A 14,499-nucleotide genomic window follows, 5' to 3' on the forward strand; every position below is an offset into this window, starting at 1 on the left:
GACAACTTTAATAACACATTTTTAAGCTCATCTGAAAGTTATAGTTTTAGTTTACAGTTCAGTAAAGGAATCTAAGAAACATATAGTTGGATAGAGCTCCACACTGCCCCTGGGGAACTAGAGTTTGACCGCTATGCAGTCTACAGTGTGTGCTATGTAATTTAAAACAAACAGGGAGATAGCGTCGAGAGGGCCCACCCCATGTTACCTCACGTCTGTCCTCTGACAGGACAAGGTGGTACTCCCTTCCAAAAGGAGTGGCAATAGTGGTTAGACCTTTAGTTTCCTCTGCTGCTCTCAAATGGCAGGAATGTTGCCTGGGTGGTGGAAGGTACACAGACAAACTGGTGCTACGTCAATCTGCTGGATATACTTGAATGATCTAGTTTGGTGACAGGACATACTTATTGGGATTCTACAGTTACGATGAGGCGTCAGGTTTATGGGTGACTGACTCTACTGTGGGGGAATCTAGAGGCAGAAATCTTCAAAGTGCCAGAAAGACAGACCGTGTCTGGACCCAGATCGTCACTACTGTACTTCTGCTACTGCTCTCACTAAACTACCAAGACATGGTCCTCTGGAGTCTACTCCCAATCTCCCTCTCCCTGGTGTCTCTCATTGGCACATGGGTGACGTAAGTTATATTTATATTTTCTTCTAATGTTTTATAAGAATAACATGTTCTTGAGTTTATTGACTTAGATTTCTGTCCAGCCTGGTCTCATAGATGTAATTTAGTAAACGTAAATCCGGGACACTCAAATTAGTATGTTACGTTACACTGAGTGTACAAAACATAAGGAACTCTTTCCATGACAGACTGACTAGGTGAATTCAGGTGAAAGCTATGATCCTTTATTGATGTCACTTGTTAAATCCACTTCAATCAGTGTAGATGAAGGGGAGGAGACAGGTGACATGGATTGTATATCAAATCAAGTCAAACTTTATATGTCACATGCGCCGAATACAACAAGTGCAGACTTTACTGTGAAATGCTTACTTACAAGCCCTTAACCAACAGTACAGTTCAAGAAGAGTTAAGAAAATATTTACCAAGTAGACTAAAATAAAAAGAAATAATAAACAAGTAACACAATAAGAATAACAATAATGAGGTTATATACAAGGGGCACCGGTAGTGAGTCAGTGTGTGGGGTACAGGTTAGTTGAGGTAATTTCTACATGTAGGTGGGGGTGAAGTAACTATGCATAGATAATAAACAGCGAGTAGCAGCAGTGTACAAAAGGGGGGGTCAATGTAAATTGTCTGGTGGCGATTTTATGAATTGTTCAGCAGTCTTATGGCTTGGGGGTAGAAGGTGTTGAGGAGCTGCTTGGTCCTAGACTTGGCGCTCTGGTACCGCTTGCCATGCGGTAGCAGAGAAAACCGTCTATAACTTGGGTGACTGGAATCTCTGACAATTTTATGGGCTTTCCTCTGACACCACCTATTATATAGGTCCTTGATGGCAGGAAGCTTGGCCCCAGTGATGTACTGGGCCGTTTGCACTACCCTCTGTAGTGCCTTACGGTCAGATGCCGAGCAGTTGCCATACCAGGCGGTGATGCAAGCGGTCAGGATGCTCTCGATGGTGCAGCTGTAGAACCTTTTGAGGATCTGAGGACCCATGCCAAATCTTTTCAGTCTCCTGAGGGGGAAGAGGCTTTGTTGTGCCCTCTTCACGACTGTCTTGGTATGTTTGGACCGTGATAGTTCGTTGGTGATGTGGACACCAAGGAACTTGAAACTCTAAACCCGCTCCACTACAGCCCCGTCGATGTTAATGGGGGCCTGTTCAGCCCACCTTTTCCCGTAGTCCACAATCAGCTCCTTAGTCTTGCTCACATTGAGGGAGAGGTTGTTGTCCTGGCACCATGCAGTGGTGGGTGAACAGGGAGTACAGGAGGGGACTAAGTACACATCCCTGAGGGGCCCCAGTGTTAAGGATCAGCGTGGCAGATGTGTTGATACCTACCCTCACCAGCTGGGGTGGCCCATCAGGAAGTCCAGGATCCAGTTGCAGAGGGAGGTGTTTAGTCCCAGGATCCTTAGCTTAGTGATGAGCTTTGAGGATACTATGGTGTTGAATGCTGAGCTGTAGTCAATGAATAGCATTCTCACATAGGTGTTCCTTTTGTCCAGTTGGGAAAGGGCAGTGTGGAGTGCAATAGAGATTGCATCATCTGTGGATCTGTTTGGGCAGTATTCAAATTGGAGTGGGTCTAGGGTTTCTGGGATAATGGTGTTGTTGTGAGCCATTACCAGCCTTTCAAAGCACTTCATGGCTACGGACGTGAGTGCTACGCGTCTGTAGTCATTAAGGCAGGTTGCCTTAGTGTTCTTGGGCACAGGGACTATGGTGGTCTGCTTGAAACATGTTGGTATTACAGACTCAATCAGGGACATGTTGAAAATGTCAGTGAAGACACCTGCCAGTTGGTCAGCACATGCCCGGAGCACACGTCCTGGTAATGCGTCTGGCCCCGCGGCCTTGTGAATGTTGACCTGTTTAAAGGTCTTACTCACATCGGCTACATAGAGCGTAATCACGGAACAGCTGTCCGGAACAGCTGATGCTCTCCGGCATGCCTCAGTGTTGCTTGCATAGAAGGGATTTAGCTCGTCTGGTAGGCTCGTGTCATTGGGCAGCTCGCGGCTGTGCTTCCCTTTGTAGTCTGTAATAGTTTGAGACGAGAGAGTCGTAGCCGGTGTAGTACGATTCAATCTTAGCCCTGTTTTGACGCTTTGCCTGTTTGATGGTTCGTCGGAGGGCATAGCAGGATTTCTTATAAGCTTCCGGGTTAGAGTCACACACCTTGAAAGCGGCAGCTCTACCCTTTAGCTCAGTGCGAATGTTACCTGTAATCCATGGCTTCTGGTTGGGGTATGCACGTACAGTTACTGTAGGGACTACGTCATCGATGCACTTATCGATGAAGCCAGTGACTGATGTGGTGTATGTCATCGGAAGAATCCCGGAACATATTCCAGTCTATGATAGCAAAACAGTCCTGTTGTTTAGCATCTGCTTCATCTGACCGAGTCACTGGTGCTTTCTGCTTTAATTTTTGCTTGGAATCAGGAGGATAGAATTATGGTCAGATTTGCCAAATGGAGGGCGAGGAAGAGCTTTGTACGCGTCTCTGTGTGTGGAGTAAATGTGGTTTAGAGTTTTTTCCCCCCTGGTTGCACATTTAACATGCTGATAGAAATGAGGTAAAACTGATTTAAGTTTCCCTGCATTAAAGTCCCCAGCCACTAGGAGCGCCGCCTCTGGATCAGTTGTGGCAGCTTTGCATGATGTATTGTTGTCTTTACCGTCTTGCCCTTTGTGCTGTTGTCTGTGCCCAATAATGTTTGTAACCTGTTTTGTACTACTACCATGTTGTGATGCTGCCATGTTGTGCCCATCCCCCGTCCCCGCAGGAGGCCTTTTGGTTGGCCATCATTGTAAATAAGAATTTGTTCTTAACTGACTTGCCTAGTTAAATAAAGGTTCAATAAATAAAATGTCGCTTAGTGGCTAGGGCCGACGCTGAACAAAACTTTCCAGAAAGAAAGTCCCATGCTGATACTAAATATTTTTATTCGGTTGAGTTATTTTTTAAGATGCCTGTAGAGCCAGAACCACCACCTTACACCCCACCTCACAACGTGCAAAATATAAACCAATTGTTTCACTGATTCATACATTGTGAGACATTTTATTTAACCTTCATGCTAATAATATTCTAATGACCTCCAACTGTGTACTCTTGCTTAGTCACCCTAATCAGTTCCTGGTTACCCATTGTACCTCTCAAGATTATCAGTGTTTTTTTCTGCGAGCGTACTGTATATCACATTGTAAGTTGAGGGTGCGAGTACAAGTGGATGGATGACTTTTCTGGATGGAGATGGATAACTATTTAGCAGCTTTAAAGGTCAAACGACATTGAACACCATCAGCAACCACACTAGAACTGACTGTCACTTTCTGTTTCAATAAAGCGTATTCAACACAATTAATGCATTGGCCAATAAGAAAACAGGTAATTAGTTACTAGGTAAAGAATTAGGTAAACAGTTATTTCCTAAAAGACCGATTCACCACATATACTGTAAGCAATGTGTATAAAGGGAACAGGTTATTTTGACAAAATATAAATGCTCATAAAATAATTATGCTCATAAAATAATTATTACAATATTACAATATTAGTACAATATTATACATTGAAAAAACATACGCCCTAACATAGATAATTAGGCACTTCAATCATATCAAATGGGTGTGTTTGTTTTGTTGTTTCAGGTATGGCCTGGCTTACAGCTATGACCATGTGTGTTCCCTCAACAACTGGTACGTTGTGTTCTGTCTGTGAGAACTCCTACAGACCATTGTGAATGGTTATCTCAGCCAATTATATGTCAATGAAATACATTGCTTTAATGTAACACAAGCATATTTATAAAGCAGTATTGTTCAACACAAGTCCTGGAGATTGACAGGGTGTCCAGTCTCTTCGTTTTAGCCCAGCACCAACACACCTGATTAAATTAATCCACTAATCATCAACTTGATTAGTTGAATCAGGTGTGTTGCTGCTATTGGGTTGGAACAAATGCCTGCACACCCTGTAGCCCTCCGAGACCAGGGGTGAAGACCACTGCATACTGTATACACACTATACATAAAAGGAAGGTCTGTAACCATGATTATTTCCCCTCTGTCTTCAGGGCCCCTGGGAACCCCTGCGGAAACAATACAACTATGGCATGTTGTCAAGTTCCCACCATAAGGTAACCATAGACCACTATACCAAGGCTGGGTTCAACTAACAGAATTTAATCTCATTTCAGAAAGTGAAGAAAATAATTGAAATTATAGTAAAACATTTATACAAATATTTACTGAACATACATTTTTTGAATTAGACTTTCATTTTTAAGTTTGTCAATTTAAATGGAATTTAACATTGAATTAGAATTTGAACTTTAACTCTGTTCCATTCACATCAGAACACTTAGTCAGCTTTTTAACAGACATTCCTAGTTTGTTCTCTGTCACTGGGGAATTTGAGTATTGTTTGAAATAATAGTTTCTTACACATGCTTTGGCCTTGTTGCAGCACGAGTGGAACAAGCTCACCAGAAAACTCTTTCTTCACAGCCACCATCAATGCTGCTTCATTTCTGTGTAAGATTACCTCTGTGACTGTACAGATTACCCACTCTATACATACACAGGTCAACCTGGATCTCTATGCACTATGCAGATGTCTATACTGACACAAAGATGAGAGTGTGCGAGTATGTGCTCATAATGTTGTAATGTAATGGGAGAATCATGAGGCGTCGTACGGGTTAGGGTAGGGTTTGGCCAGCCAGGAAGTCCTTGTCCCATCGCGCTCTGTGGCGGGCCGGGCGAATGCGCGCTGACACAGTCGCCAAGTGTACGGTGTTTTCTCCGACACATTGGTGCGGCTGGCTACCGGGTTAAACGGGCAGTGTGTCAAGAAGCAGTGCGGCTTGGCGGGGTCGTGTTTCAGGGACGCACGGCTCTCGACCATCGCCTCTCCCGAGTCCGTACGGGAGTTGCAGCGATGGGACAAGACTGTAACTACCAATTGGATATCACAAAATTGAGGAGAAAAAGTGGTAAAAGTACCAAAAAATTACAATAAATATAAAAGGGTTTGGTATGTCATATTTAGGGCCCTGTGTTTTGGATAATCATGTCACATGACCTGGATTTTAACCTTTATTTAAATCTTTTTCATCAAACTGTCCCCTTTTCATTTTACATCAGATGGTCCAGCACCATCCTCAGACAATTGCTTATATTTTTTGTTGAATTCTTGTTTCTGGAAAAGGCTTAAAATGAAGGTTAAAATCCAGGTCATATGACATGATTAACCAAAGCACAGGGCCCTAGTCATATTTCATATCAAATGTGTTGCTTGTCCTGCTCAGAAAACATCTTCCCGAAAGAAAAGTTATTACGAGTTGATTGTCATTGTTGTGTTATTGAATAATAATCATATAATCACATTGTTTTAGATCAGATGTGATGTTGCACCTATTGTATAAACATGTAATAAACATCTTATGAACATTTGATCAATTATACTGTTATAGATGCATTATAATATACATTTTTACTCTCTCCTCCTTAGTTATGGTGTTCTGTATCTTCCACCATGCTCACATCTTGGAGAGGAACAGTGTCCACTCCATGCTCAGTAGAATCGCCCTGGTGTTTGGTGGAGTGGCAGCCATCGGGGCCTTCGTGGCTGGGAACTGCAATGTTAGTACTTAATGTATTACATACAGTAAATATAATATATGCCATTTAGTAGACACTTTTATCCAAAGTGACTTACAGGCGACTTAGGCCTGCGCGGCTGGCTACACTGTACACAATGATGCAGAGAGGAAAAATAAATACAAATAATAATGGAGCTATATACAGGGAGTACCAATACCAGTTCAAGTTGCAGGGGTACGAGGTATTTGAAGTAGATATGTACAGTTATCATCTATCCTAAGTGACTAGTCATCAGGATAGATGATAATAATAAGAATAAAATAAAGAACAGAGTAGCAGCAGCACATGATCAGTGCAAAAGTGTGTGTGTTTGTGGTGTCGGTATGTATGTGTATGTGTTTGTCAGTGGAGGCTGGTGGGAGGAGTTATAGGTGGATGGGCTCATTGTAATGGTTGGAATGGAATGAATTGAACGGAGTCAAGCATGTGGTTTCAATATGTTTGACGAGTTTGATACCGTTCCATTCATTCCATTCCAGCCATTACAATGAGCCCTTCCTCCTATACAGTGAAGGAAAAAAGTATTTGATCCCCTGCTGATTTTGTACGTTTGCCGACTGACAAAGAAATGATCAGTCTATAATTTTAATGGTAGGTTTATTTGAACAGTGAGAGACAGAATAACAACAAAAAAATCCAGAAAAACGCATGTCAAAAATGTTATAAATTGATTTGCATTTTAATGAGGGAAATAAGTATTTGACCCCTCTGCAAAACATGACTTAGTACTTGGTGGCAAAACCCTTGTTGGCAATCAGAGAGGTCAGACATTTCTTGTAGTTGGCCACCAGGTTTGCACACATCTCAGGAGGGATTTTGTCCCACTCCTCTTTGCAGATCTTCTCCAAGTCATTAAGGTTTCGATACTGACGTTTGGCAACTCGAACCTTCAGCTCCCTCCACAGATTTTCTATGGGATTAAGGTCTGGAGACTGGCTAGGCCACTCCAGGACCTTAATGTGCTTCTTCTTGAGCCACTCCTTTGTTGCCTTGGCCGTGTGTTTTGGGTCATTGTCATGCTGGAATACCCATCCACGACCCATTTTCAATGCCCTGGCCGAGGGAAGGAGGTTCTCACCCAAGATTTGACGGTACATGGCCCCGTCCATCGTCCCTTTGATGCGGTGAAGTTGTCCTGTCCCTTTAGCAGAAAAACACCCCCAAAGCATAATGTTTCCACCTCCATGTTTGACAGTGGGGATGGTGTTCTTGGGGTCATAGGCAGCATTCCTCCTCCTCCAAACACGGCGAGTTGAGTTGATGCCAAAAAGCTCAATTTTGGTCTCATCTGACCACAACACTTTCACCCAGTTGTCCTCTGAATCATTCAGATGTTCATTGGCAAACTTCAGACGGGCATGTATATGTGCTTTCTTGAGCAGGGGGACCTTGCGGGCGCTGCAGGATTTCAGTCCTTCACGGCGTAGTGTGTTACCAATTGTTTTCTGGGTGACTATGGTCCCAGATGCCTTGAGATCATTGACAAGATCTTCCCGTGTAGTTCTGGGCTGATTCCTCACCGTTCTCATGATCATTGCAACTCCACGAGGTGAGATCTTGCATGGAGCCCCAGGCCGAGGGAGATTGACAGTTCTTTTGTGTTTCTTCCATTTGCGAATAATCACACCAACTGTTGTCACCTTCTCACCAAGCTGCTTGGTGATGGTCTTGTAGCCCATTCCAGCCTTGTGTAGGTCTACAATCTTGTCACTGACATCCTTGGACTGACATCCTTGGAGAGCTCTTTGGTCTTGGCCATGGTGGAGAGTTTGGAATCTGATTGATTGCTTCTGTGGACAGGTGTCTTTTATACAGGTAACAAACTGAGATTAGGAGCACTCCCTTTAAGAGTGTGCTCTAATCTCAGCTTGTTACCTGTATAAAAGACACCTGGGAGCCAGAAATCTTTCTGATTGAGAGGGGGTCAAATACTTATTTCCCTCATTAAAATGCAAATCAATATATACAATTTTTGACATGTGTTTTTCTGGATTTTTGTTGTTGTTATTCTGTCTCTCACTGTTCAAATAAACCTACCATTAAAATTATAGACTGATCAAACGTACAAAATCAGCAGGGGATCAAATACTTTTTTCCCTCATTGTAGCCAGCCTCCACTGGTGTGTGTTTGTGTTGTGTCGGTATGCGTGTGTGTGTGTGTGTTATGTGTGAGTATGTATATGTAGTGTGTGTGAATGTGTGTGGGTTTTATGTGAGAGTGGTAGTGTGTGTGAGTGTGTATGTACACCACCCCGTTCACAAAAATGGTTTGCTCCTACAGACAGTGAGTCACGTCGATGTGGCATGCTATATAAAGCAGGCAGACAAGCATTGAGGCATTCAGTTACAGTTCGATTGAATGTTGGAATGGGCAAAACGAGTGACCTCAGCGACTTTCAGCATGGTATGATCGTCGATGCCAGGCTCGCCGGTTCCAGTATCTCAGAAACGGCCGGCCTTCTGGGCTTTTCAGGCACGACAGTGTCTAGGGTTTACAGAGAACTGTGGGACAAATAAAAAACATCCAGTCGCCGGCAGTCCTGTGGGCGAAAGGAGCTCGTTGATAAGAGGTCGAAGGAGAATGGCAAGAATCGTGCAAGCTAACAGGCGGGCCATAACCAGGCAAATAACAGTGCAGTACAACAGTGGTGTGCAGAACGGCATCTCGGAATGCACAACTCATCGGTCCTTGTCACGGATGGGCTATTGCAGCAGACGACCACACTGGATTCCACTCCTATCAGCTGTCAACACCCCAATTGTGTTTGTACATTTCCTCAGACAATTGAGCAAGTGTGAAGAGACCGCAGAAGAAGCGGCTCCAGTGGGTACACCAACACTGGACAATTGTGGGAAAGTGGAAAAACATTGCCTGGTCCGACGAGTCCCAGTTCATGTTGCGTCATGCTGATGGCAGAGTCAGGATTTGGCGTAAGCAGCATGAGTCTGTGGACCCATCCTGCCTGGTGTCAACGGTATAGACTGGTGGCAGTGGTGTAATGATGTGGGGAATGTTTTCCTGGCACCTGTTAGGGCTGTTGATACCAATAGAGCAACGTTTCCATGCCCCAAAGAATTCAGGCTGTTCTGGGTGCAAAGGGGGTCCGACCCGGTACTAAATGGATGCACCTAATAAACTGGACACTGAGTGTATAGTCTTGTGAGTGTGCATAGAGTCAGTGCAGATAATCCGGGTAACCACTTAATTAACTGTTAACTGCCTTATGGCTTGTGGGTAGAAGCTGTCTTGGAGCCTATTGTTCCGAGAGCCGTTGCTCCGGTATCATTTGCCGGACGGTAGCAGAGTGAACAGTCTAGGGCTTGGGTGGTTGGAGTCTTCTGCAATTTTTCGGGCTTTCCTCTGACACCGCCTGATACAGTATAGAGGTTGTGGATGGCAGGGAGTTCGGCCCCAGTGATGTACTGGGCTGACGGCACCAGTGCCACCCTCTATAGCACTTTGCGGTCGAGGGAGGTGCATTTGCCATACCAAGCGGTGATGCAGCCAGTTCACATGCTCAGACGTTGCATGCATCAACCAATGGTTATGTGCCATGTCATCGACTGTGTCATCGTCTGACAGATTGAGGGGATTCGATTAATCTGGCTCGGGCACCCGGATAGGCATGTTTTGCACCATTCGTTTTGGAACCGGGCTAACTCCCGGGTGTGAGCCAGGTGCCACATTCAAAGCCCAAGGTGAAGTTGGCTCAAAACAAAAGTGATGTAATAATGAGTAGGATTCTGTGTTTTCACATGCAAAAGTGATTGCTTTTGATAAAAACGCTTCATCTGCCTTCCCAAATTCAAACATACTGTATATTTGATGGAAAAGAGATGTTGTATGTTTCTGGACGATACACCATGCTGCCTGGCTGACAACATGACAGAGCGGCATAGATTACTGAGAAGGGAGCTCCTCCCTCACTGCTTTTGCAGGCCATAGACTGGTGTGTGCCCTGCGGCTCAGCATAATCCAATCCGCCCATTGCTAAAACTTATGATGTGGTTAGCTGATACTTAAAATAACTATCCAGGCATTGTAAGATCTGGCATGCATCAGCAACACCTGGGCAGAGGAACACACCAAAAGTCTGTATAGGCCAAAAGATGGGAGACGTCGTGACCTGTGCTCTTAAGGTCGTACTGCCTTAGTTAGCAACCGGAATCACACATACACCTATTAAGTTGAACGGTACGACCTTTCCGTTTGTCTCTAGAGCTGCCACAAAGACACATTCAGAACAGAGAGGAAAAGACAAAGCGAGAGGGTTTACTCCGCCCAAAATCTGTCCACGTTAAGCAGATAATTAATTATACTAAACAAAAATATAAACTCAACATGCAATAATGTACTTTACTGAGTTACAGTTCATATAAAGAAATCAGTCAATTTAAATAAATTCATTAGGCCCTAATCTATGGATTTCACATGACTGGGCAAGGGCGCAGCCATGGGTGGGCCTGGGAGGGCATAGACCCACCCACTTGGGAGCCAGGCCCAGCCAATCAGAATTCGTTTTTCTCCACATAGGGCTTTATTACAGACAGAAATATGCCCCAGCATTCACTCAGACGATCCAGAAGGTGAAGATGCCGGATGTGGAGGTTCTGGGCTGACGTGGTTACACATGATCTGCGGTTGTGAGGCCAGTTGGACGTACTGACAAATTCTTTAAAATGACGTTGGAGTGGCTTATGGTAGAAAAATGAACATTCAATTCTCGGGCAACAGCTCTGGTGGACATTCCTGCAGTCAGCATGCCAATTACACACTTCCGCAAAACTTGAGACTTCTGTGGTATTGTCTTGTGTGACAAAACTGCACATTTTAGAGTGGCCTTTTATTGCCCCCCAGCACAAGGTGCACCTGTGTAATGATCATGCTGTTTAATCAGCTTCTTGATATGCCACACCTGTCAAGTGGATTGATTATTTTGGCAAAGGAGAAATGCTCACTAACTGGGATGTAAAGAAATTTGTGCTCCAAATTTGAAAGAAATAAGCTTTTTGTGCGTATGGAACATTTCTGGGATCTTTTATTTCAGCTCATAAAACATTGGACCAACACTTTACATGTTACGTTTATATTTTTGTTCAGTATATTAAGCAAGTAAGGAGTTTTTGTATAGGGGCAATGAGTGTCAAATTTAGTCAAGATAAAATTGTGTTGCTATTTTCATACGTGAGGCTTATTTGATCTACTATAAGTTTCATAATGCTTAGGTTGTTACGAGTGTACTGATATAAGTGTGACACACGTGACATCCTAGCAACTTTGAGAAAAAACACTTATCGGAGTTGTCCCTGTTGAAATTCAGGACGGTCTATGCATATTCATGAGGCTAGCATAGCATCTCACTTTCCATTGAATACAGGCGGTTGACATCAACACCTCTCACCAAATATTACAAAAAGTATTAAAATAACCCAGGAGCTTGAGAATGTTCTCTGTAACACAAACATATCCATCATTGAGGAATTGGAGTATTGTGTGACATAATGGTTTCTTAGAAGTGCTTTGGCTTTGTCATTTGCAGCTAGAATAGTTAAATGGAACCTTGTCTTAAGCCTCTCCTCTAGCCAAGGTACCTGATACTAACTGTAACCTGTCCTCTCTCCTCCAGCCCGCGTACCTAACGCTGGCCCATTACCTGGGGGCTGCGGTGAGCTTCCTGTGTATCTGTTTCTACAGCCTGCTCCTCACGGTGCTCACAGGGAAGTGTGTTCTGACCCGGATGGAGTGGTTCCTCTACCCAGCACGGGTCATGTCTACTGCGGTCCAAATCATTGTCACTATTGGCTGTATCCTTTCACTTGCTCTGATGAACACTATAAGCCTTACCCCTGACCTTATAACCCCTGAACCTATTAAACTCTGCTGGGTGTGCATACACTCAGGAAAATTATAGGGATGACACAGTGCAAGAGTAAATATACAAGAACAGGAGTGTCCTCTTCCATACGTCTTCAACTTTGCAAACGCTCACAGGCCCTGAAAGGCACAGGACGTTCTAGGTAGTAGTGGTATTTGATAACAAGAAGATACCGTCCAGAACATTGACAGTGAGGTTGCCTATCTGTGCGTTTTGTCTGTTTACTGATGAGTAATGTTTGAACATCTTCAACGTTCCTTTGAACATATGCGTAGGGTTACTATTAACAACTACAGTTCTCCCTCCTTGACCTCTGACCACGACAGATGCAATCTTGTTTGTACAGGAGGAATACATGTACAAGCACTCAGCGGCCGTGTTTGAGTGGATACTGAGCGTCAACCTGGAGCTGTTTGAGCTCAGCTTCGTTGTTGAGTTCTGTTTCTTCTCCTCCTCCATGTTGTGTATGCTGCTGGGGAAGAAAGATGAGGAGGAGCCTATCCTTCTGGCCTGAGAAGATAAGATGCTACTGGGCTGGGGGAGACCCACTGTAAGAGACACTTGGGTCATGTGATGCATGAAATGGAAGAAAACGTTCCAAAACGGAGACCAGCTGGACTTGTCCATTTAAGAGTCGGTTAAAAAAAAATCACGTTGTGCCCTAATGAAATAACCCAGTAGTTTACAAACTTTTCTATGTTGTGACCGATCTAAAGCTTGTGGAATTGGACCAACCAAGTAAAGGGAACAATTGTTTGTAACCGGTTCTGGCTGCGACCAAAAAACGAATCAGCTGAATCGTCCACGACCCACCGTTTGGGGAAACACTGACCTAGTGGCATCAAAGATGGGGATCATACATAACCTTTGATCTCGTTCTCAGACCAAGTCTTATTATTGAGGATGATTTAAAAAAAATAATAATAATCAGGGCTGAAAACATTTTTCTTATGCAGTCCCTAAATACAAAACGAAGCTTTGGAAAAGGAAAACTGTCAATCCTACAACTTTCATAGCCACTGATGGACCAATACCAGGACACCTTAGCATTTGAGTAGTAGTCACTGTAAGTACTAAAATCATTATTTCTATTCCCATGTTCTGAATTGATCAAGGTGAAATTTCCTATTTTATGGGCCATGGAGAATTGTGAATGATATTATTCTTTCAATGTTTTGTCTATATGTCTAAAACGTAAAGTCTTGGGGGCATTACTCTGCCTTTGAAGTATGCCAGGCAACAACAGAAAAAAGTTTTCGTATATATTGTGTATAAAAATGTAACTGTCTGCAAAGTGAAGTATTGAGGTGTAATGTTGTGATGGAATCTGAGGCCAGTAATCTCTCGACAGCTTTAACATAAAAATTATGATCAAGTAGCTGATTTGGTTATTGGTGTGGAGATTAGAAGCCAGTGATGATTCTACCATTGTGAACATTAACCTAATGTGAAGGAGGCAGGAAATTCAGGCAGGTGTGGTGGTTAAGATTTATTAATAGAGGCCTCTGTCTTTTGTGATAGATCATTCTGGAAAGCTTTTTGATGGCAGAACAGCTGGTTGTACAAGTTTTACTGCATACCTGTCAGATGAGAAGAACCCGAACATAAGCAATCATTCATCCAGAAACAATGTAACTGAAAATGTTATGAACAGAACAAATTTCTTATCAAGGCATAATACTTTGTATTTGTTCCTTCTTATGTATCGGTCTCATTTTCTACTGCTTTTCTACAGTGTTCCTATTCAAGGATTTGTGCAATGATGATTCACTTGTTTACAACAACAATATATCATGGACTATATGGTTACATCTTAACAAAGTGGTACATAAATAAATAGTGACAAACTGATGTTTACTAAGGGTATAAATAAATAAAAGCCTTTAGCCTAATTCAGTATGAAAATATCGACTTGGAAGGTTTCCTTAAAGGGCTCTTAATTTTTGGAGGCATTTCTTTTGCCAAGTGTAATTGAACAATAAAACGTGTGGAAGATCAAATCTAATCATTGTTGTATTTGTGATTCCTCTGCAGGACTGTCTCATGATATCACACACTTTATAACAAGATCTAGTCGTCACATCCCTTAAGCTGTCATATCAGTGACGTGAAAACTTCTCTGACAAGTTCAACCGCATGGTTTCCGCATCAACACAACTCACTCCAGGGTCTGTCATGTGTTTATGTAATGCTCCAAAGGGGACAGTGTGTGGGCCGTTCATTATAGGTGTGTGTGTAGGAATGCAGTCAGGAGTCAGTAAAAAGCATGTAATGTTAACATATCTAAGGGGAGTCTGACTTCGCTA

General features: G+C 43.2%; 1 protein-coding gene across 1 annotated transcript; it reads left to right on the plus strand.

Annotated features, from left to right (window-relative positions):
* The first annotated feature begins 315 nt into the window (after positions 1 to 315).
* Positions 316 to 14,198, plus strand: LOC120045685 (transmembrane protein 150A-like). The gene is made up of 7 exons (XM_038990623.1): positions 316 to 637; positions 4,302 to 4,349; positions 4,727 to 4,789; positions 5,119 to 5,186; positions 6,166 to 6,296; positions 11,945 to 12,122; positions 12,520 to 14,198. Exons 1-7 carry the CDS (start codon positions 573 to 575, stop codon positions 12,705 to 12,707), a joined length of 741 nt encoding a protein of 246 aa, XP_038846551.1. The 5' UTR covers positions 316 to 572; the 3' UTR covers positions 12,708 to 14,198.
* Positions 14,199 to 14,499: the final 301 nt, after the last annotated feature.

This window comes from Salvelinus namaycush, chromosome 4 (genome assembly GCF_016432855.1).
Source record: "Salvelinus namaycush isolate Seneca chromosome 4, SaNama_1.0, whole genome shotgun sequence".
Lineage (NCBI taxonomy): Eukaryota > Metazoa > Chordata > Actinopteri > Salmoniformes > Salmonidae > Salvelinus > Salvelinus namaycush.

Excerpts from the sequence above, each read along its gene's own strand:
- LOC120045685 (XM_038990623.1), top strand. The coding sequence starts at position 573 with ATGGTCCTCTGGAGTCTACTCCCAATCTCCCTCTCCCTGGTGTCTCTC. Across the intron at positions 638-4,301 it reads CTCATTGGCACATGGGTGAC|GTATGGCCTGGCTTACAGCT; the intron begins GTAAGTTATATT and ends TTGTTGTTTCAG. Across the intron at positions 4,350-4,726 it reads GTGTGTTCCCTCAACAACTG|GGCCCCTGGGAACCCCTGCG; the intron begins GTACGTTGTGTT and ends CTCTGTCTTCAG.